A 25,126-nucleotide genomic window follows, 5' to 3' on the forward strand; every position below is an offset into this window, starting at 1 on the left:
TAATAGACCACTGGCAACCGCACAGCTACCCCTTCTGTCTTCTGTGTGTGTAGCGTGTATTTGTGTTTGTGTAGCCACCACACGTACCGTTTCCTTCATTCAGCCACTGCTATCTTTATGTTGCGCTTTAATGGTTATTTTGAGATGGATGTTGGCATGACAGGAAACAATGGTCTCACAGAAGCAGGTAATCGCCTCATCGACGCTGTGGTTGGCAGCGTTACCCAGCTAGCGTCACTGTGACTTTAGTGAACTTCTCCTGACCTCACCTGGGAAAACTACACAGCATGCCTAAAAACATGCCTGCGTGTAAATTTAAGTTTCTTTGTGACCTTTTCTGGGCTAAACTGAGTGGAGGAGGGTTAAGAAGGATGGATGGAGATGGAAGAGAAGGGTGTCGCTGTGGCCTGATCTCTTTAATCTACTGTACGGACTCATGAATGAGTCTCTATATCGTCTGGTTTAAACACTCCTCCCATGCCTCATTTTTCTCCTTATTTGTCTGGCCTCTCCCTTACAGCTCCCCTCTTGTGATTATTTTTCCTCCTATTTTGTCCCTTTCTCCTCTCGCTCTGGCATTCTCTCATTGACCGTTTCTGTATTTTTCTGTCATCTCCCACTCTTTTCTCTCCGTCTCTGAAAGGTCCTTTCTAAGTCAACTCTCCACACAAAAGCTGCATGGTGGCACTAGTTGGCTGCGGGCCAAAACTCCGCTCTCTGGCTCTTTCTCCCTCTCTCTCTCTCTGTCTCTCTCTCTCTCTCTCAGTGTTGGTTAGTAGCAATCACTCAATCTGCCGCCACCTTCCCAGCTGCCCCCAACTCTCATCTTACCACATCTCTTTTTGTTTTCCTTTTTTTTGTGTGTGTGTTTCTCTCCTCCTCTACTTTCCTTTCTCTGGCAGAGTGGGTAGAACGTGTAAGATCTTGAATGCTCAGATGCTTGCTTTCACACATATACGCACATTGTGAGGTGAGAGTGGAGCTGTAGGGATCAGCGCCTCTAAAAGGGGTGTGTCTGATAATCCTTTGGAGCTTGTGTGTGAGGGCCTTGTAAACCGTAGAGGGAAAAAAAGGGAAGTAGAAAGGAGGAAAATAAAAAGAAGGGTACGAAGAGGTGCTGACAGGGTTTTCAGATGGCCTCTTTCTGATAGTAGGCTCAACGTCACAGCTTCCACATGCTAATAGAAAATAAATATATAAATAAAGCGCACAAATGCACACATACACTCACACTAACCGTAGAGTGTGTGAAACTTTCATGGAGGACTCCTCTGAAAACCCCCGCTGATTGACAGCACTTTGGTCCAAACACACACAGATGCACATAGTAATGAAAGGCTTGCTCATGAATGCAAGTTGTGCAACAAGTTCATGTAGATTCAGACACATGCGAATCTACAAGGAAGTAAAATGAAAAAAGAGGGTGGGAAGGGTGAAGCTAAGACAAAAACGAATCAAGGAATGAGTGAAATGACGGGCAACACAGAACAGAGCTGCCGCCTGCGCGAGGACAGTGGGTGCAGGTGCCCAATGTGCAATGTCAGGGCAAAAATCCTACTTGTGACTTTTACCCATCAGACTGACATGCTGACCTCGCCCCAGTCACTGGGGCATAGCACGTGCAGTCAGCACCCGCAGGTCTCAAACTGACTGAAATATCCAGAGGATAAGGGAAGTTGTGGTGTTACTTTAGTTGGTTGGTCTGTCGCCCGCTTGGCTGCTCACGAGATCAAGGAGGAAGAACTTGCCATAGCTGTGCCCTTATGTTGTAACTTAAAAAAAAAAAAAAATGGTTTCTTTCTTGCTGTCTGAGACATCTTGAAATACAATAGTATGTGCCATTTTTTTTGTGTGTGATGTAGCTACATCTGCGCAGCGTCACGTTCAGGGAAAGTTTCACTTCTAATTCCTCATTGTGGTGAATAACGATGAGACTGTGTGTTTAAGCTTCATGGTGTGGTCACACTTTATATATATATATATATATATATATATATATATATACATCTTACATGCATTGTTGGGTGTGTACGTTTCTATGAGTGTTGCCACATACTGCAGCCTCAATACTCTTAAAGATCAGTGGCGAAACTAGACATTAAAGGAAGTTTAATGTTTTGATGACTGATACCATTCTCATGTTAGCTTAGCATAAAGAAACTGGAAACAAGGGGAAACAGATGGCTCTGTCCAAAATCCACAAACCTGTACCTGTAAAATTCACTTATTAATATGACACATCATGTTTGTTTAATCAGGGTTATGTTGTGGACTCCGGGAAGTCCGCTCTAAGAAATAGTCTGGTACATAATGCGCCAGTAAACCACCTTTAGATTTTGTATGGATTAAACAAATGAATCCAGTTTTTTTGGTGAACTTTAGAAGTAGAGCCACAGTCGTTGTTCCTCCCTGCTTTCATTCAAGCTAACTGGTTGCTGCTTGTAAGTCACATAACAAAGACCAGAGACGAGAGTATATTCAATGGAGGTCCTCACAAATATGGCAACATAGACGCGTTTCCAGGTATGCTCATGTGTCAAGTGATGACATTACTGGACCAACCAGTATGGGACTACTTGATGGCACCAAAGCTGGCTGAGCGCTCCATCGTCTGCGTTATCAGACTCTGAGTAAGCTTGTCCACTCCGCTTCTCCTCCATGTGTGAGTGTGAGTGTGAGTGTGTACGGATCTTTTGTTGTTTTTAGCTTGGTTTTCCCAGAGTGCCCTGGAGTAAAAAAGCCTGTTGTCTGTCTGGTGCACTATTCCACACTAAGTGGGTCAGTGGCTGGCTGAGTAAGAGGGTAAAGTCAGGGTAAAGTCACCCAGCGAGAGAGAGAGAGAGAGAGTGTGTGTGTGTGTGTGTGTGTGTATGTGTGTGTGTGTATGTGTGTGTATGTGTGTGTATGTGTGCATGATTGTGGGTGGGTGGGTGGGGAAGAGTTGCCTAAATACATCATAATAAGTTCAAAGCTGGGGCAGAGTGAGAAGAAGACAGAGACAAGGGAGACGAGATTTAAAAAAGGAAATCGAGAAAACCAGACAGGCAGGAATGTACTTTACCTCATGTGGGCAGGGCTACATCTAAACTGCTACTACACCCCTGCTACTGTACGGAATGATGGGTTCCTAATAAAAAGAAAATGCAGGCGGGTGTAAAAGGGCGAGATGTGCAGATAGAGAGACAGACAGACGTGGAGAGGGAGGGCAGCAAAGAACACAAAATGCTGCGGGGTGCTTTTAATGTGAGGTATGCAGACAGACATGGGTGCAGAGGGAGTAGTAAAGTGAAGTGTACAAGACTTTATTTTGTCTGCTTTTCACAGTCTGCTTGTCTGGGTTAGGCTACTATGGGCAACGCCTAGGGAGCACCACTTACAGGGGGCGCTTGAGAGTGTGTGTTTCTGCGTGTGTGTATGTGGGAGCACTTAGGGGTAGAGTAAGCACTGTAGAAGAATTTGGGTTAGCGTGAATTATTCACTGGTGTAGCCGAGTACAGCAGCGCCGAGCAAGGCTTCTCCTCGGGCGACGCACTCCCTTTAAAAGCTGGAAAGGGACGCGTGGGGTAGCTGAGGCAGGATTGCTGTGCATATCAATGGGTTTACTGTGTCCACAAAGTCACAACCCAGCAGATTAGATAACCTAACGATCCTCTGTCTAAGTCGTTTGTGGTTCGCTGTGATGGCGCCCTGTGATCGGCGTCCGTGTGAAGAGCCAGCAGCTGGTTTGAAATAGAGGAAAATCAAGCCATTCTCCCAATCTGTTTCCCTTGTTCCCTCTTCCCTTCCACCTTTATCCGTGATACACTCCCGTTCTCTCTCCCCTCCATCTCTTCCTACATTTAAATAGAGAGAGAAAAAAAAACCCTGCTCTTCTATATTTGCCAGCAGTTGTCTGTTTGGATAGTGAGTGTATTTGTGTGTGTGTGTGTGTGTGTGTGTGTGACTAACACACTGTACTATTGCACTGTTGAGTGCAACAGGGCACTCCATGTTAAATCAGTCCCTTCCCCCACCTACACTCCTCTGCCCGCTTCCTTCTCCTCCCCCTCGCATCCTCAACTTCCCTTCCTCTTTTAACCTCCCTGCTTTATTCCCCCTTTCCTCTCTTGCCTCAAGTGTCTCTGGGTTTGAAAGTTGGAACGTGGCCAATTAACACAACAGCCGGTTCACCAAACCGAGGTGGTGGAGGAGGGGAGCAGAGAGAGAGAGAGAGAGAGAGAGAGAGAGAAGGCTCACATCGCTACACACTGACCTACATACACTTCCACCCAGCTGATTGAATCCTACGTTGAGGCCTGCGGCCAATCACGAGTGGGGGTGGAGAGCGAGCCAGCCAATGGCATCAGCCGCTCTCCGTGGCGCTCTTGCACTGTCTCCATACAGTTTTCAGTAATCACACAGGGTCAGAGAGAATGAGAGAGACAGAGAGAGAAAGGGTGAGCTTGACAGATGAGAGCCACAGAAAATGAGCGAGGGAAAGAGACAGAAGCGGGAGAGGGTGAGGCTGAGAGACAAAAAATAGAAAGGCAATGTGTGGAAGCAAAATGTGGCTCAGACAGACAAAAATAAACAGTTGCCGTTTCCTTGTTTGCTCTCAGCCTCAGTGTCTTATGGTGCTACAAATGTAGATAGATGAAGGCTAATACTGGCTAATGCTAAAGAGTGGATTAGTGCCCCATATTTGTCCTTGCTCCTTTCCCGGCCCAAGACCCGGGCTAGCCTTTCCTGAGCCTGAGAAGTCACCTCTTTGCTCTAAAGTAACAATAACATCAATAGTGGCCCAATTTTTATTTCAGTCGTTTCCACAGCAGTTCATGACCAAATTATTTTTGATTATTTTTCATGTTTTTACTTGAACTTGAAGTTGGTTTTGTGATTTGTATGAAAGTTGCTGAAACCCTGTGATTAAAGTTTAAAAATGCTGAAATCCTCAACAGTACACTTTTTGAGGTTTTATGGTTTTGATCCGACACCAGTGACATGACCTGTTCTGTAATTGTTTCGGTAAGTAACCACCTTGTGACCGCTGATACGGTAGCTGCTAAACCTCATAATCCCATTATGAAGAAGGGAGCTGCATTCGATTTTTGTATCTGTTCTGAGCTGTCATTCTCCTAAAAGTAAGATAAAACATGCACATGTATATGGACTTTGTGCCAGATTAAGCAATCAATAAAAGTGCAGAGTACTGTAGTAAGTCTGTGACTGACACCGACAGGAGAAACACTGAGCTCATCGAAACACAGCCTGAAGACAGAGCTAGTGAGATAACTTTCACCCACAAAAACAGATAACCAACACACACAGACACACAGACACACCTCTGACAGCGTGATGCCACCACACAGAGGATGAGGGCATCCCTGGAAACAAGCGAAATGGAAAGTTCAACCTGCCGCCAACTAACCCCAGGCTCTGAGAGAAAAGCTTAGGTTGGTGTTTATATTTAAGTGTAACATAGATGGTGTATTTCTCGATTCTATTCTATTCTTTTCTATTTCCAAGGGTCCATATAACACCATGGCATTGTTTTGCTGTGACGGCAAAAAACAGGAAAGGAAGGAAAAAGACGCTCAAATGCAAGACAATAAAAAAGCCTAGAAAAGCAAACTAAACGAAAAAGAGGGGGCAGCGGGGAGCTGCAGACAGGCAGCGTGAGGCACACTAACCCATATTTAAAGAGATGGAGGCTTATACAGCTCCCACAACAGAGCCAACACTTTGGAAATGATGGATTATGGGAAGGAGAGAGAAGGCAAAAAGCTATGATATCGTGCCCAGGGACAAGATGGGATTTGAATCACTGGGTGTGCAGAGACAAACACATTCAAACGTGCACACATATGCATACACAAAGTCACACCACATACAGGTGCCAATACACGTTCATGTGCAAAAGCCCTCCTCCACACCAGATCTGCATCTGGTTCACACATAACACACACACACACACACACACACACACACACACACACACACACACACACACACACACACACACACACACACACACATGCAAATACACACTGTACATTAATCAGACTAAAAGCTTTTCAACCACACGGTGATGTCACTGCACAGCGATAATCAACAATCTATTCCCAGAGGATACAGTGGTCAGCGCAGGTCTGTCGCACGCTGGTGGTCCATACATGCCCCCCACCCTGCCCCCCCTGCCACCCCCACCCTCTTTTTTCAGTGGTCAGCTGAGCCAATCAGGGGTGATGGGTCTTCATGAATAATTCACACATTGACTCAAGTGCTCATATGAAAATGGATTCCTGACCAATATTGACCCGTCTACTTGAAACAAACAAAAAAAAAAAAGCACGAGCAGCACTCAACCCACTAAGCTCTCTCCAGAGTGAGGGGTCCGGGATAATTATACTGTATTGTGAAAGTGAGAGGGGTGGAGGGGCTGGTGTGACCCTCCAGTCTGAAAGTAGTACTATCGCAGAGCGCTCTCACGGTGAAACAAGTGGTGGGGCCACACTAGAGCATGTTGTACTATACAGGTAGAGGGTAAAATTGGAGTTACTATATGTTTCAGAAGTTGTGCTTGTTGGATATAGCGAACAGCGCTCGAAAATCCCTCCTCCTTTTGGAATCGGGAGTGACTTTCGGCAACTTTTTACGAAACCGACAATCCGTCAACCCCACCCACGTCACACAGTGTTTGGCCAAGTGGGTGGAGGTGAGAAAGCAGGCAAGATTTTGACCTTTCTATCCATCTTTCTTTTTCCATTTGTCACACAATTATGTTTCATTTGGTAACATGAATATCTCCATGGAGAGACTGTCTGAAACTGTAGTCTCTTTGTCTTGCCCCTCTCTAACATGGCAGGTCTCTCATCTTCAATTATGGCCATAACACTTTTGCCTTCAGATGTGACATTTCTTCAAACTAGGTTGTTTCGAGCGTGAACAGACGATCCACCGAGGCAAAATAATGCTCTGTACTCATCAGTGAGGCTGCTGCTGACAGTGGACGCCACAGACAAGCATTGCCACTGTAGCTTAGGGATTAATACAATTCGAGTCCAACCGAGGACCATTACTGCATCTCTTCCTCTTTTCCTGTCATCCCTCTCTACTGTTTGTAATAAAGATTTAAAAATGCCCAGAAAATACTTAATAACAAGCATTGTCATTTTTTATAAGTGTGAGAACATTTAAGTTAAGACTTTGGTCAGCAGCACATGAGAAAAGTTTTTTCACAGTAAATCTTAATCCTCCGACACATGGTGATTTCCCTGTTTGCTCTGCCTGCCTTTTCTACTTTTTAATTTCCTACATTTCCCATAATGCCTTTTGACAATCAACAAAGAATATGTCTTAATGTGTCTCTTTGAGTAGTCAGTGGAGACAGTACTTCATTGTGATAAAGCAAAAAAAGTGAGGCACTCATGGTTTTCATGTATATTTTTTTATGATTCAAATTCAATTCTGCCTCCAAAAAGCTTGTTCCCATCTCAACAGGATTAAGAAAAAAAAAAAACACTACTAAAAGACAAAATACAATGCAAGGTATATCAACAGTTGTTTTTGTAAAACCACATTACAGCACTTTAGCGTGGATTTCTTTTTTTCCTTTTAATCATCCTCAGTTATAGTCGCCTATAGTGTGTAGAGTCTTTTACTAGATAGTAACAGTGAAACAGGGTGGGACAGCACATAGTGTCTGCTCGCCCGACTCTCCGGCCAGATCACATGAGCTCCAACACTGTACATACCCCTCCCCCACGCGCACCAATATGTCGAGGGAATGACAGAAGAAAAGGAGGGAAAATTGAGGGGGAGGAGACAAGCAGAAGGCGAGAGGCCTACTTTCTTCTTCCCAACTCTTGCTCTCCTCACATGTCATGTTGACCTGAAGGCCTCCTCTGGAAGGGAAAGTGTGTGTGTGATGTGTGTGTGTGTGTGTGTGTGCAGGGAAAGTGAGGATCTCTCTGGGGGGAGAAGTACAACAACAGCTGAGGCCAGGGCTTTCCCCTGCATTATTAGCCCAGCCCCCTCTGCGTACAGTACCACACACGCGTGTGCCTATATATTCACAGTGAGCACAAAGCCTTCACTTCATCGGGCCCCTCGACATACAAATGCCTGGAGCAGAGCATGGAAATAAGAAATGTGCACTAGAGAATGTCTCCCTGACTGCTTGCGCTGTGTATTACTCCAAATTTATGTGTGTATATGCATGCTATGTACGTGTACTGGTGCATGCTTCTTTCCCTCCAAGTGTGCATGTGTGTTTATGTGTGTATTTGGTGTTCTGCCCCTTGCTGTGGAGCCATTTTGAGACCCTCCAGGTCTTGAGGTCAGTGTCTCTGGGTATCGGTTACTCTCCTCAGCAGCACTGAGGGACTAAATGATTGATGGACAGATGGCTCGCTGGTTGGGAAGAAGGTCGCCGTGGGAACAGAGGGATGAGCTACAAGTAGAGAGGAATCACACATGCATACACCAATAATGCTTATAAACACACCACCACACAGGGTGGAGATGAAGGAGACAGTGTTTGTGTGTGTGCACGTGTGTGTGTGTGTGTGTGTGTGTGTGTAAAACAGAGAGGAAAGCTCTGTGTCTGGGTAGAGCGGTGCCCAATGTGCCTTGGGGCTTTGGAGCGATTTCATGCCCCCATAAGCAATGAGATGCACAGACCCAGACACACACACACACACACACACACACACACACACACACACACACACACACACACACACACACACACACACACACACACACACACACACACACACACACATACACACACTGCTGGGCATCCTCTCTGCCCAACTACCCTCATCAGATAAAAAAAATACATGGCACGTGGGGAGAAACGGCGAACAAGAGAAGAACAAAGATAAGCAAGTAGAGAAATCTGCTACAACATGCATGCACTAATGGTCACTAAGCAGAGTGCCCTAACTATTCATAAAGCATCTATCTGTCAATGTTATTGGCTGAAGAATAAACATCCAGCTTTCCTTGGTCAGTGTGGAAAGCCTTCAGTGATTATTTCTGAGAAAGTAGTTTATGCCTTTTCAACCTTTTGCACAGTAAAGTGTGCATATAAGTTATCTTGTTACCATGCTTACATTTTTGCAATTGCAAATTTTATGAGCAAGAACAGTCATAAATTCATCATAAATCATAAATTGATATTACACTAACTGATCCTAAATGCCATGAAGATGTGGAAAGTATCGCCGGACCTGATTCTGTGGACAACATAATAAACAACTGAGTCTCTTGCAGTTGAATTTGTCTGACGACTTCTGCGTAGGCCCTTCATGAAAGGAGTTCCTGAATCTCGTCATCTCTCCGGTTACACATTTTTCGTTGGCGTCTTTGTCTAATTGACCCTTCTTCTTCACCCTTGGATGCTTGTATTCTTTTTCCGGCATGATAGAAACGTCATCAACATGCCCACTCACTTGTTGTGAATTGTCGGGACAATGACCTGCTCTATTCTCACATGGGCTCAAATGGAAAGTTTGTTTAATGTCCGGTCAAACTGATTCAGACAGCTCCTCCAGGTAATGTCTAGATCAGCTCAGGGTTGCAGTGCATGTGTGGAGTTTAGTGTATTTTCGATAGTGATGGTTCCCAAAGAGACAAGGACAAAACCCTTAACACAGTTCAATGCCTTGCTCAAGGACATTTCCATAGTGGCTGTTTATACACCCAGCTGGTCCAAGGATATGACCTGGTGACCTTGGTCTCATATCCTCAGTGTACCATCTATGTTTTAGACCTGACTATCAAATACAACACTCTCATGATGAATTTCAGCAGAGCAGAATATGAGAGAGAAGGTGGAAGAGGTTCATTGCTTTCAGCTGAGCAGCTGCTCAGGGTCGGACTTAAGCTGTAGGTTTGTGGGTGAAAGATCACACAGAAACCTTCCTCTCTGGGTTACTGGGCCAGCATTCAAGTTCTGAACTTTCCCTTTGTCAGCTTAAGGTAGATATGCCCCAGCCCACAACCCCGGAGTCAGATTTCACCAACTCCACAGTCTCAAGCTCAGCCTCAAAAGAGCTGAATTCATTTTGCAAGATTCTTCTGTCAGCTCTTCGGCTCTTAAGTCTTCTTCCAATCAAACAAATTTGTCCAAAAAAAAAAAAAAAAAAAAAAAAAAATGATTTGGTTAAAGGTCGAGTCAGTTTGTGCACTGTCAGCAAACACATAGGAACATGCTTATTATTATGATCGACCGGTATCTGCTGCTGCTGTGCTCTGGAGGCATATCTGCGGACCCTTATCGCCCCCTCCCCTTCCCCCACTCTCTCTAATAAAACCCAGGTGTGCAAACACATAGGTTTACCTAGGTCTCATAAATGATAACAGATAAGGCGAGAGGAGGGGAGAAATGAAAAGGAAGGAGGCCCAGTTCCTCAGATCCACAGTGACCTCCTAATCTTGGTTGTGACTTGGCCTGGTTTTTTCATTCCCAAAATACACAAGAGACAGAAAACCTGGAAGCTCTTGCACGGACACGAGGTCATTTATTGCCTCATCTTCTCATAAGTTAAAGATATAGAGATAAGACCCAAGTGATAACTTGTATTTGCTATCTACAGTACTTTGTAATCAGAAAGTCACAGGCTAGAAAACTGCTACGAGGCATCATAAAATCTAAAGGGTTTAAGGCATCAGCCAGTTCTCTGGGAGCCATGAATATCTGTCCAAAAAAACTGCACCAATCCATCCAGTACATGTTAAAATATTTCACATGATAAATGAGAAGTATAAGGCATGAAAAGTATATGGCAAGATCTAACCAAAAGATGGCAAGTGATTGCAATTGATCACAGATCCAGTTTTCAACTGTGAGTGCTCCAGAACAGATGGATCCCAGCTTTTAAACAGTGACTTGAGAAAGAAAAATTGCCTAATTGAAATTCTATCCCTCGCGTGTTTTCTCTGTACCCTTGCAGTTAGCCTCTCGTGCAAACAGGAGGAGAAAACAATAAAAGCTGATATTTTCACATCTGATATGTGTGAAAAACTTAAATTACGCAAAACAAATGGGATTTTTTTCTCTTTTGCGCTCGTGTAAAACCTTTTATCGCGTTCAGTTGCAGTCATGAACAAAAACGAACACACACGCACACACGCACGCTCTTTGATGTAACTTCAGCTGCTGCCATCAGCTTCGTCTTTCTGTTTCAGTGTTCAGTGGCTAAAGCAGGCTCAACAATGGTTTGCCTTCATCCCACAGTAACCCGCCTGCACACACACACACACACGCGCACACACACACACACACACACACACACACACACACACACACACACACACACACACACACACACACACACACACACACACACACACACACACGCACGCACAATGCACACTCACACACGTAACCTCTGAAGTCCAGGGCCATAGTTGTGACTTCATGAAGAGTGGGATTAGTGCTAAGAGGCTGGTGTGTGAGGGACCTTGAGGCCGAGTAACACAATGGACTCCGAACCGGCAGCTACACGCAAACATCTGAGGAGGAGTTGAGAGGCTAACACACACACACTCACTCAAACTCACACACACTGTATTTTGTGCCAAGAAATCTCTGTGGGGACTTTATGGGAACTATTATCAGATGTCCAGAAAGAGCTGAAAACATCATTCCCTTGATTTAATGATGCATGGAGGGAGCCCAGCATATGTACAGCAACACATCTTGAGCGGTGTAATTCACACCAGAAACTGACACGCTTTACATGTGTGAGTCTTACCTATAGTGTTTCAGAGTCAAGAAAATCCTGTGTCCACATAGAAAGCCTGTGGGTTGAACAGGTGGCTGGCAGGCCGGCGGCTTGATGGCACTCTCAGTCTTTGCTTATCAAATCTGGGAGTGCCGCCTCTGTGGTTGGAGAGCTTCCACCTGCAACTCTGAGCCTGTACAGTAGGTAAAACGACACACTGGCTACTGCACACTGTTAGAAAACGTTGATCTTTTTACGCAACAGGCTGTTCGTTGGGCTGAATTTCCCATAAATCAACTATCATTAATACAGTACGCCCAGTGAAGTGTCATCCTTTTTCACTGATGACCTATGTGGTGCCCTTTTTCCCGTGTGTTCTGCTGTAATGGCCATCACTGCTCGTGATCACTCTGTAGGTCTTTGTGTGTTTCTGACAGAAACGGAAAATGCAATCCCTTCCTGTGTGCTACAGGATTTTTCCTGAGAAAAAGACCTACCTAAATCCGAGGATTTACAGCAGCCACGTTAGAACAGTGGCTAAGGTGCTAACCATGTGACTAGAGTGACCCTTGTGTGATTCTAGCTGGGGACCGCCCTCTCTCTGCCTATGTTTCTTGTCCGTATCTCTGACCTTGAGTAAGAGCTTTAATGATTTGGGTGTAAGTTGAATTGTAATTGTGTTGTGTTGTATTGTATTACTGTTTTAGAGACGTTTCGAAGTTGAAAATCATCTGAAAACTTAAATCTCTTAAATGAATCTCCATGACCATCTTACTGATTTCCTCTAAGGAGACAGGGTAACAGACTTTAGAGACAGGAGCGAAATGAAGGTAGAAATAAATATTTCCGGAGTTTGCTGCTGTTCCCTTCATACACAATCAATTCAATTCGGTGGCCTTCGAAAGGAAAGGAACTATTTCCACTTGTGGTGAAATGAGAATGACATGAAAAGAGTAGCACAGCTATCAGTGGCTCAGACACTGACACAATACATCACACCTATCGGAGGGCTAATCATTATCACCTGTGAGAAGTGTCTAAATCTGTGACTCATACATCTGCGAACACATGACACATTTGTACACACACACACACACACACACACACACACACACACACGCACACACACACACACACACACACACACACACACACTCATACAGGTGAGTTAGCTCAAATCTAGCTGTGGCTATGGTTTCCAAAACACTTAATCTAACATAATTCCTGTTTAATCTGCTGTCATAAATCTGGAATAACCCTGACTGAGAAGGGGTGGGTGGGGGTGGGGGCAGCGACGACGACAGTGGAGGGAAAGCAGATAATCTTGGTTTTTAAGAGCGAGTGAAAGCAACGCAGAAAGACTTGTGGAAGTGATTTTCCCTCCATGATATGTCAGCAGCACAACGCTTTATCACTTTCACCCCCCACCCTGCCCCCCACATCCCCTCATTCCCCATCTCTCTTCCTCCTCTGTCTCCCGCCTAAGACACGGAAAGCTTTATTGGAGTAAATTAAATGTTAATCAGGAACAGTAGCTCAGCCCGGCCTTTGCAGACTCAGTGATGCCAGATAGGGGGAGTGGTGTAATTGAAAGAGACAGGCTCAGAACAAAACAAATTAAAGTTTAAAAGCCAAGAGTCGCATTGGCGGGCCAAATTCAGAGATGATAACTTCAAATCAGTGACGGGCAAATGACTGCTGACCGATTTCAGATGATGATGGTGGACAGAAGGGGGAGATACCCAGACTTACACCTGCTTCACTCATAAACAAACAAAATATGCACAATTAATCAAATATGAAAACTAGGCTGGACAACTCACACAGACAGTGTGTATATGATATGTTAATGTGTGTGTGTGTGTGTGTGTGTGGTGGTGGTAGAAGGAGTCGATTACAGAGGCGGAGGAGGCAGAGAGGCAAGGGGCCCACTTCAGCAATGTGGTTATCAGAGAAACTGAGAAGCAAGGCCAGAATGGGAGGTATGTACAGCCTGAGTGCTTGTGTGTGTGTGTGTGTGTGTGTGTGTGTGTGGTTGTGTGTGTGCGTAAGGACAGGGGGCGGGGAGAGGCGTTCAGTGGGTCACTCTGTTATCAGCTGTCAGCCAAACTGCGAGTCGTCCCCCCCACCTGCTTGACAAGTTATCAGTTGCTATGGAGACAAACAAGTCACAACCCCTCCCCTTCTTCGCCCTGTCGACACAAGTATGCATGCCTTTATGCAGACACACATATTAAACACACACACACACACACACACACACACACACACACACACACACACACATACAGTATCTGAGGGCACCTGGATAGTCATTAACTTTACTCTTGGCTCTCCTTCTCCGCCCAGTGAACACTGTGTTTGCTGTATCAATAAATACATGGGTTAAAGAGCAATAGATAGAGGTGGAAGGAGAAGAAGAAAGTGGAAAAGAAGTTGCGTTAGCTGATGTGGTGTGTCCGCTGTCAGTTTCCAACAGATACAATAATTTGGACTGAAATTCTTACTTAAAGGAATAGTTTGACAATTTATTTGCTTTCTTGTCAAAGTTTAAGTGAGAAAATCAATACCACTCCCATGGCTGTATGGTAAGGCTGAGGCCAGCAGCCTCCTAGCTTAGCTTAGCATAAAGACTTTAGTAACAGCGAGCCCCGTTCTGTCTAAATGTGACAAAGTTCACCTACAAGCACTTCTTAAGCTCATTAACATCTTCTTGTTTGATTAATCCATACTAAAGCCAAAGTGTGTATGAGACAATTTGTTAGGACTGTTTCTTGGCTTGGACCAGTAACTTTGTGGGGCCCTGACTGGTTGTCTGGCAACCGCTTCAAGAAATGGTCCTGTACATAACCTCCTTAAAACCACTATGTGTCATTTTAACACTTTGGTTTTTGCATGGACTAAACAATGAGATATTAATTATTGAACTTTTTGTAACATTTGGACAGAGCCGGGCTAGCTCTTTCTAGTCTTTATGCTAAGCTAGGCTAAGTGGCTGCTGACAGCGTCTTCATATTTACTGCACCGACATGAGAGCGGTATTGATCTTTACACAGAACTTTAAGCAAGAAAACAAATAAGTGAATTTCCCAAAATGTCGAACTATTCCTTTAAATTTTACACCTTTACTCTGTAAATAAGTCCACAGCAAAGAGTCCCTCGATCTCAGGGGCACTTCTCTTCAGTCCCTTCAAAGCTAAAGCTGCTCACTACTCATGAAATAACTTACATACAGTAGTGCTGATGTAACAGTGTAATGCTCAGCAAATTCACTATGAATTATCTCTGTCAGCATGTGAAAAGTGGTTATAGATGCTTGTTTAATCAATACTGGCTCTTTTTTTAATATAACTGATTGATACAGTGGCTCAGACAAAAATACCCTTCTGCAAACATTGTGTGCAGTGGTGTAACAGTTATATTTTTTTAACCCATAAACATTTTTGTTTTACATATGTGTATTTGCAGGGATATATTATTTAGACAGAGCAAACTGGGCTAAGTAGGGCGTGTAATTACTGGTTTCCTAGATGTTTTATTTATTTTTCCAGTGACAGACAGACAGGATGTCTTGGAGCGACACACTCGTAGTATGATTTTCCAGTCAGACTAGTGTTTCTGTATTCTCTCTTACAAAACTACAACTTTCCTCCTCCATATGATTTATTGATTCTGCTAGAGAATACTGTTCTTTGCTTAACCTTTCTCCACAGAGGTCAAAGGTTAGGGTCAACTACAGAACATTACAGTACCGAGGTGGTTTGTTGTATATTTGTCCTAAATGTTAAAAGGAATATATTGTTTCGTGTTTCTAGGGGATTTGTGCTATTCCGATGCATTTCTTGCCTCCCTACCAGCACCAGCTCTTGATGATGCAGCTTCAGCAGTGCTCTTTGCTACAGTTATCTGGCTGAAACACTAGTTTCATGCAGCAACCGTTGAAGAAGATCAGTGTAATCTGATGTTGTATAAACTGCTGAGCAATTTTTTTTGCAGTGTGAGGGTGTTTTGATAGCAGGATCAGAAGTGTTGGTGATTCAACAGGCGCTGGAAAGATACTGAAACATGATAGTTCTTCAAGCTCAGTGGACGAGTTAAAATGAATCCTCTGAGAAAATTCCACCTGAGATTTGTTATGATGCGGGCTGCAGAAAATTACAGCATCAGCATAGCCAGACACACTCACTGTAGCTAATAAACTGAATATTACAAAGTGTAACATTTTTCTAGGGGAGCTTTTTTTTTTCTTGCTGCCTCAGTTTGAACTGAATAATTGCCTTCCAACTGCTGCCTAAAAATACTCACGTAGAAGAGAAATAATATGTTTAAAGGAAAACTTAAATAAGAAGATTGATAATAGCCTCAAATCTGTACAGTAAATATAAAGCTGGTAGCCAGGTTAGCATGGCTCTGTCCAAAAAAGGTAACAAAATCTGCCTTCAAGTATCTCTAAAGCTCATGAATCAACATGTTATATGTTATATATAAAAACTGAAAACTAAAAGCCAGGATAACTGTTTCCCCCAGTTTCCAGTTTTTATGCTAAGCTAACATTTTGTGTGATTGAGTGGTATCAATCTTCGAGAAATCAAGAAAGCAAATAAGCCTTTTTCCAGGAACACAACAGCAGGCCACATTATTATGTATGAAATATGTTATGCAAGGACAAAATGTACATGCGAGTTGACAGTTGCAGCACACATGCCAGTCTTAATCCAGCCCACATCTTTAGCACATAATCAGCGAGTGAGACACAAGTGTTTGTATTTTAGATTTTATCAAGGAACGGGCATGTACAGGCAGCTGGTTTCTGGTTTTGCTTTGTGCACGTGTCTGTTTAACACATACAGACAGACAACACATCATATAAATCCTGTGACCTGTCTGCCCCCCCCCCCCCCCCCCCCACACACACACACACCAACTATCATCATCATGTTGAGCAATTCAAAGTCATGTCTGAAATCTGATTTTAACTATGCAGTGCAGTCACATCGAGGTTTTGGGACTATTCATTTAATTTACAATCTGCATATTTTCACTACAACAACAATGACAATGTGGTTATAAAGTCTCAAGTGCCTCAAGAGATGCTGCAGTGGTGCCATGATGGCCGCAAAAAGACAGGAGTCAAGGGAGTATGGAGCGTAACGAGAGGAGAAGCCCAAGATTTATCTCCATTCATTAGAGCCCACAACAGATTTCAAGAGTTGTACTTCAGAGGAGCAGCGGCAAGCTACAGGGAGATAGCTTGTTTTTGCTTGTGTTTTACATCCAGACAAATGAGGGAGCTGGCAGGAAAATAATGAGGGATGGCATGAGAGAGAGAGACAGAGAGAGAGAGAGAGAGAGAGAGAGAAAGAGAAGGGGGGGGTGTAGAGTGCAAAAGAGGAGTTTGAGTGATGAAAGAGAGACAGAAACTGTGAAAGAGGGTTAGCCTTTAGCCAAGAACAGGCTCTTAAAAATTAATACAGTGATCTGAATTCATCCCGAGCGCACTGAATAATTGAGAAGTGTCTTTGAGGAGAACAGATCGTGCGGAGTGTGACACGGCTGTGGTGGTGAGGACGCAGAAAATGATGGGAAAACCAGTAAAAAAAAAAAACCCAAAAAACTGCTTTTCTTTTCTTTTTTTCTCGGTCTTTTGAAGCCATTTGAACAAAGGAGAAGTGTACAGATTGTGTACACAAACACACACAGGGGAGTAGTCAACTTGATTACTGTATGTCTGCATGTTTCAAAGAGCGGACTAATTATGACGAAAGATGGGTCCACTTTTGACAGACAGATGGACAGTGAGAAAGAGACATAGGAACAAAAAGAAAGAGGAGAAACCTGCTGAATTCACTAGATGGCCAAAAGTATGCGGACACACCTGTTCACATACTTGTGAATTTCTGGTCTGAAGCTTGCAGAAAAATGTCATTATATTTTTGCTTTCTTGCAAAGAATTAGATTAAAAGATTGATTCCACTTGCCATGCCTGTATAGTCAATATGAAGCCAACACCACCAGTTAGCTTAGCTTAGCACAAAGGCTGGAAACAAGGGGAGAGTTGGGATTAGTGTTTGTGGTAACTTCTTATTTACTGTGCAGAGATGAGAGTGGTATGGGTCTATTCATCTCACTCTCTGCAAGAAAGCTGATAGGTGTATTTATATATCTTTGTATATATGTAAAACAGTGAACCATTCCTTTGGAGAAAATCTTATTGCTGCAGTATGCAATGACATTTTAGATAATAGTGTGCTTCCAAATTTGTGTTAACATTTTGGAGAGGACCCCTTCCTGTCTCAACATGACAATGCTCATGTGCCCACAAAGAGAGGTCCATAAAGAAATGTTTTTTCTGTGTTTGGTGTGGAAGGACTTGACTGGCCTGCAGATTCCTGGCCTCAACCCCAGCCAAACACTTTTGGGGAAAGTCTTCCCAGAAGAGTTAAGGCTGTTACAGCAGCACATTAATGGCCATGCTTTGGAAATAAGATATTTAAAATTCACATATGGATGTAATATTCCGTTGTCCACATACTTTCGTCCATAGAGGGTAATTTTCAGATGTAAAATCTAATTGCGAGGAAGCTCTTTGCGGCATCCAAAGACAAAAATGTGTCCATTGATTGGAAATGGAACTAGAACAGAGCCTGGGGGTTTTCCTTCACGCAGAGGTCGACTGCTCCGACACTGTTCAGACTTGGAGGGGTGCCGGGAGCTGGTGGGTTCCCATAACCCATCGCCCCTTTACCCTCACACACCCTCATACCCCTCCATTGGGAATCACAGCCAGAGGGCAGTTGTAATACACCAATTTAGAGCAAAGCTTGTTAATTTACTCCCTCAGCTCCCCCTCCCTTCTGCTCCTTCTACTGTCTTCACGCGCCTCTCAACCACACACCCACCCACCCACCCCGACCCCCTCCACTCCCCTTTTTATTGCCTTTTTGCTTCAGTTCCTTCAGCTTGGCACGGTGCCCGCTCCATCTGAGAGGCCTCCTGATTGTGCTCTGAGTACCTGAGCACACACACCCACTCACACAATTGCACACAGACAGCCCCTGTTTCCTGGCTAATCTTTTTTTGGTATTTTCTGCAGTATTATAAGAATTTCCTTACTAGCCAGTCATCCTATGTAGAGCTTACCACTTTCATAGTGCTTACAAGTTTATATTCCAGTCACTAGCAACCTAGTCCTGCAATAATATTTATGGCTGACACTGGGATCTTATTGCCCACATAAAGCTAATTTCACTCTACATTGATAGACAGCAAATGAAAGGACTAATGTTGTGTCCTTTTTTTCTTTTTTTGCCAACCCCTTCCCTTTTGTCAACCATGTCCCGCTCTGATAGGAACAATAAATAATTTCAGTCCCACAGAATCAACACTTTCAGCTCGCGAGGCCATTAAAATGGTAATCAACCTGCCCAGTGGGCTGACAACGGACTGTTTTCCATACGCCTGCAGACATAGTCAGATGGGGGAATGTGCGGAGTGTGGGGCGGCTGCATACGTGTGTGTGTCCGTGTGTGTGAAGGTTGTGCCACGGGTGAAACTCTATTTCTTTTGGACTCTGTTGAGAGAAAAGGTGCGTTAAACTCTTGTGGTCATTACTCACTGATTTGTGGTTTTAGCTGAACATTAAGTACCTGCAAATAGCCATCAATTATAAGAGGACATTAAGACTAATGTAAGTGTTAAACAACAACCTCAGGTTGACAATAAACACTGCTCACTGTAACCCTCAGGGTCTTAAAGATGAAATAATCTAATTATTCTAATGAGTCAAACTCATTTCAGACCTCTGTATAAATTAAGACCTGCAGCAGGGACTCAGTCATGAACCCTGGTGATAAGCCTGAACATGACCAGGCAAATGCGCTGTATATGTCTGTGCATGCCTGTCTGTGTGGGAAGGTATGGCAGGTTTAAAAACATACATGGGAACATAAGAAGTCAACTTTATCTGAGATAGAGAGAACTCTATGTACCATGTATGTTAGCATGTGTGGCTATCAAAACCTCATAACCATAAGTGAAATGATCAGATACAGTATGTATATCTGTGTGTGTGTGTGTGTGTGTGTGTGTGTGTGTGCACGCTTGGAGTGTCACTGTGACATAACTAGGTCTCGGCCTATGACGGGCAGCTGCTGGGAAAAGGGAGCCTGTTACAGCAGGGTTAAGCAACACTAGAGCACAAAGTTCAGTGCAGCCAGGAATACTTGCACACGCACACACACACACACACACACACACACACACACACACACAGGTGCACCTAATCTTTCGATTATGCGAAGACACACAGATGAAAGACGCACACACTCAGAGAGTTAACAGACATGTTTACAGGTGCTATTTTGAGATGCTGTCCGTCACTCCCCCGCCATACCAGAGCTTCTCTTAGCACACATTTTTAGCAGCTCCAAACAGACCTGCCCCTCCAAGCACACAACTTCTGCTGGAAAACTCCCCACACATACTGGTATGATCCATGGTACCAAAAAAGGCAGAGTGGTCCAACACATGAGCTGTCAAACTCGCACTCACAAATCAAGAATGATTCTGATTTGTTTTTCTTCATTGTGACTGACTTGTTTCAAACAGTGGCATATTTCATTCAATACAAAAAAATAAATATTCAGATTGATACCCAGCCCTTAGAAACACAGACTGTACATTAAAATCAGGTCAATATCATGGATGACATTAAGTGTACAAAGTGTGAAAACTAGTAAATGACTCAACGGTGTGTTTCTATTAAAAAAATATCCAGTGGCCTCTCTTGGTTAAAGACAATCTATGGTGATACAATATTTCCAAGTGTTATGCTTGGTTGTCTCAACCCACTTTTACCAGGGCTAATGGTTAACTGACAGAGATATGAAGCAGAATGATGTAAGTGGGAACCTGGGAGAGAAACCCAGTGGGATTACTAGGATTTGCTCAGCAAATCTCCTCAACAAAGGTGCCCTGACTGCATGAAACTGTAGGTGTTCAAACCCGGCTCTGTGTGGAGGTGAAACCTAAGAGTCTCTGAGAGTGAAATGGAGAGCAGAGGGGCTTCTGAATACGTCCCTGTATAGAGGTAGACTTCTGAACACCTGGCTCCTCAAACTGGCTTTGGTTTCACAGGCTTTTTCACTAAAACCTGACTGCAGCTTGAGACATTTTCAGGCCTTAAACGCAGAGGAACCTGCTTGTCTGTTCTCTAGCGATGTATCACCCTAAAGAAAAGTTTCTGTTAATGGACTTCATCTAAGCTTTGTGGTAGCATAACTCTGTTCGAAAAAGACACAACTAGAGTCTGTAATTAAAAGAGTTTCTTATGAGATAGCTTAAAAAAAAAAAGCTGCAGCCAACATTTATTGACAGACCATGTGTAACACTAGACCACCGACAGCCAGGCCCTCATGCCCGAAATTCCAGGAGTAACAGCCCTGCATGGTGATGGTGAACTCGGCCTTGACTTGGTGGGGTTACACCCACAACCTCCCTCTCTGCTCTTCACCAGACCATATCACATAGCAATACTTGAGAAGCCCTGACAAAATATGGCCTATAGGCTCCACACCCCATGGGACAGGTCCTTCAGTTTCTGATGGGTTATTAATCTCCACTCTCTGACCTTCTGCCCCTCCCTCCTACACACTGTCTCTTTTCGCGGGTCCCATATGTCTTTTGGGTGACCAGATCACCGCCTGTAAAATAAGCTTTACCCTTAACACCTCACCTAAACTCACGGCAACCCAGTAGTTATGTAATTCCCCCATGGCAGGATCAGCAGCCTTGGCACTTGCCTACCTGACCCAAGAGACTGACACATCCCTGGCAAGGTTTACATAACAAAAGGCAAACAGGGCAATGCCTCTGTGGTTATAGTAGCATGGTGGAAATTCAGCTTCTAAATTTATGAGCAAAAAAAATGAAGGGATGGAACCAAGTCATTATAATATCACTATTCAAAACCACAAGAAGACTAAATGACTGTAAGTGCACTGGATGGATTTTTCATAGTGGAGGTTATAGTCATAAAACCAGAGGTCTTATTAGGATTCACGTGTTTCCACATGGCATTATTGTTATTAAATCGTTTTGTTTACATTCAGCTCCTTGTCCTATTAATGGATTAGCTGCTGCTCAGTAAACTGTCTTATGTAATTGTATCATTCTGTGAGCGTCTTAAACGCGGGTTGCGTCACTCAAAATAGGCCACTGTGTTTCCAGACAAACCGGTTGCAACGTTTCTGTTTGCTCTAATTCCACACATGTGACTGTGGCTGTGGCCTCAGAGGAATATTATGCACATAACTCATCAGAAATGTATTAAAAAAAAAAAAAAAAAAAAGACAACAGGACATGCATCTGATGCAAATTCAATCAAACCCCACAGCCTTATTTGACTGTAAAATGTCCGGGAATAACTGCAAGATATCATGTTTTGGTCAATTTAAGAGATAATTATGTGTGGTTCACCAAACCTCACGCATCTTAACGAGATTAATGATCTTAAATAACCCCCTAACGTGATCCCCCCCCCCCCTCTTTTTGATTGCATTTACTGACTGATCTGTAATTTCCATTAGAATGACAATGAAAGCCATAATGGGAGCCAGACTTTCCAAATAGTCGCTCGTAAAAATAAGACCGCTGTGGCATAATTGTGTGCGTGTGAGTGTCTGTGTGTGTACGTCAGTGGGTTTACAAGCCACATGCTTTTTGTTTTTGTTTTGATGGAGGAGGGGGGGGGGGGGGGGGGGCAGGGGGCATGGGAGGGGGGGGGGGGCGACTCTTACCTTCCATCCTGCAGAGCTGTTGCTGTCGCCTTTGTCTTTGAAGTAGGGGATGGATCTTACCATCCAGTCATAAATTTGGGACAGTGTCAGTCTCTTGTCCGGCGCGCTCTCAATAGCTTTGGTTATCAGGTCGGCGTAGGAGAGATTTCCCCAGGCGTTTCGGCGAGATGATGCTTTCCTCGGGGTCTGCTGGGCAGCCAGGCTGCTGGAGGTCAGCGCGCCAGAGGTGGCCGTCGGGGAGTGCGTGGAGAGCGGGGAGCCTCCGCTCTCCTGGCCCGGGGATGAGAGCGCTCCATCGGCGACGGGGCTGTTGCTGCTCTGGTCCTCTGCCGCCACGCCAGAGCCATTGACACTGATGGCCGTAGGGGTGGCATTGTCCTCTTCATCATCCTCTTCCTCGGGGATAATATCTGTGTCATTGCTCTCCGGTTTCACCGCGTTCGAGTCTGGTCGTGGCAGCGGCCAGGTGCAGGATCTGGGCCGCTTCTGGGGCTCGAAGTCCGGGTCGATGACCACGTCCAAGTCCGGGAGTGGATCGGCTAGCGGAGCCTCAGCCATTATCTCCTGCTCAAGTCAAAACCTTGCCCCCGCTGCCAGGTAATAAAGTTATAAGACAAGAGATGAAGAGCTGTCAAAGTCGCGTCCCATGAATGCGCGCTCCCGTTCTTTGTTGCTATTCCACACCAGCGAAGTCCCAACAGGGCTAAGAGCAACTTAGTTATTAACGCCTGTTGAGGACATAAAGAAAGAATAAATAAACCCCCAAACACTCGGTTGGAGCCCAGTTAAAACACAACCTATCCTCCAACAGATATCCTACAACACTGCCGCTGAATGTGTAGCCTAAAACATTCCGTCAATGAAGCGGTAATAAACTCTTTCTTAAAAATACCAAAAGGGGTTAAATGAAGCTGTTGCCTCTCTGAGCTTCACTACATTCATAATAACACACTACTTGCTCATCAATAGGAGCTCTACACAAAATCCCGTCAATGGTGCAAGGATCTGAATCCACCTACTGGAGATCATTGGAGGAGAAAGTGCTCAAACCTCATCACTCTGGGAAATAAATCCCCTCTGAATACTTTAAATGAAATACCTTGCACGGCCAGTCACTTGCGCTCCGTGGTAGCAATAAAAAAAAAAACCCAGAAGAAACTAGATCCTGGATTGTCCACAGCCACTTCCCGATGCCATCTTGACTCTTTTCTTCTTTCACTCCTCAAGTGCGCTCAGCCGATATAGAGACAGATAGGATGCATGCAGGGCAAGTCAGTGTCGATGTGGAATAAGACTGCCACCTCACTCTGGGTTACTACTGTATCTCGATTTGCTCTCCACACAGCGCTGCGTGCGTGCGTGCGTGCGTACGCGTACGCACACGCACACACACACGCACACACACACACACACACACACCACACACACACACACACAACCACACGCATACATACACACGCGCGTGCGCACACACACATACACACACGCATGCAAGTCGATCAAGGGCCGGCCCCCTGGATCCTGTGCATGGGATCGCCTTTTAAAGAGACACTGCAGTCCTACAGGACCGCGCTGCTTCAGCTCAGGTAGAGGCTAGGACACGTCCTGACATGTTACTTGGGCACAGAAACAGAGAGACAAAAAGGAAAAAGAAAAGAGAATCAATAGGCTACAGTAGAATGATAGATTAATTTTAAAAAGGGGTGTTAAAAGTGATGTTTACAACTTTAATGTGCAGGATGTCTAGTGGTGGCAGTAAAATAATATTTGGTGTACTACAGGTGTGCTACAGGTTTTTACTTTGTTACAAGTCTTTAAATTTGATTTTGAAATGGCAGTTTAGGGCTGAAACTTACAATTGAGTCCATTATTGAGGAATGAATTTTGTGATTTTTTTGGTGATGATGAAACTGTGATGAAACATTTAAGTTTCAGTTATCAAGATTCACCTCTTAAGCAGTTTATTAATAGTTGGTTTTGGAATAGAAATCATTTCAAAAAGACCTATAGGCTAGTAATCATCCAAAACATACTACTACATTACTGTAGTACACTACAGTAATGTAAACATTTGTCCCCGGAGAAATATTATGATGTTACAGTCATACCATAAAATATGAAACACAATATCAGTGAGAACCTACCCTTGCTTTTGAAAGTTTACAAGAATTACACAATAATTTTAGTACAGGATTAGGTAAATATTTACACCTTTTAAGAAACATGAAATATCCTGAGCAGTTTTCATATAAAAATGTACTAATATTACTCTTTGTTCCACAATAGAACATGTGTTTTGATTCTAATTGTATTTAATTTGTACTGTATTTAAATGCAATTACTATATAAAACGCTTTATGTCATATTATTTTGCTAGGCTGTGTGTTGCTGACTTGATCGTGCTTCACAATAAAAGCACTTATATCACATAGATTACAGGTTTAACCTTCACATATTCACTCCCATCATCCTCTCCTTGCTGCTGTGTGAAGGCTGATTGCGCCTTTAATCACTGAGCAAGACTGTCAATCACGCCTGTCACGGCGCCTAGACCACGCCCCCTTTCAGTCAAGGGTGACGTCATCGCGTTTATTAGCTAGAGATAAGAGGAGAGAA

General features: G+C 44.0%; 1 protein-coding gene across 1 annotated transcript in view; it reads right to left on the reverse strand.

Moving 5' to 3' along the window:
• The window catches only part of foxo3b (forkhead box O3b), a 46,440-nt gene extending 22,609 nt beyond the window's left edge, over positions 1 to 23,831 (reverse strand). Inside the window, exons 1-2 of the mRNA XM_056404838.1 lie at positions 23,610 to 23,831; positions 22,511 to 23,238 (exon numbers count right to left, since the gene is read on the reverse strand). Coding sequence (XP_056260813.1) covers positions 22,511 to 23,068 — 558 coding nt within the window. The 5' untranslated portion in view covers positions 23,069 to 23,238; positions 23,610 to 23,831. The remainder of the gene's footprint in view (positions 1 to 22,510; positions 23,239 to 23,609) is intronic.
• Between the last annotated feature and the right edge of the window lie 1,295 nt (positions 23,832 to 25,126).

The sequence above is a fragment of the Seriola aureovittata genome, chromosome 19, assembly GCF_021018895.1.
Source record: "Seriola aureovittata isolate HTS-2021-v1 ecotype China chromosome 19, ASM2101889v1, whole genome shotgun sequence".
Lineage (NCBI taxonomy): Eukaryota > Metazoa > Chordata > Actinopteri > Carangiformes > Carangidae > Seriola > Seriola aureovittata.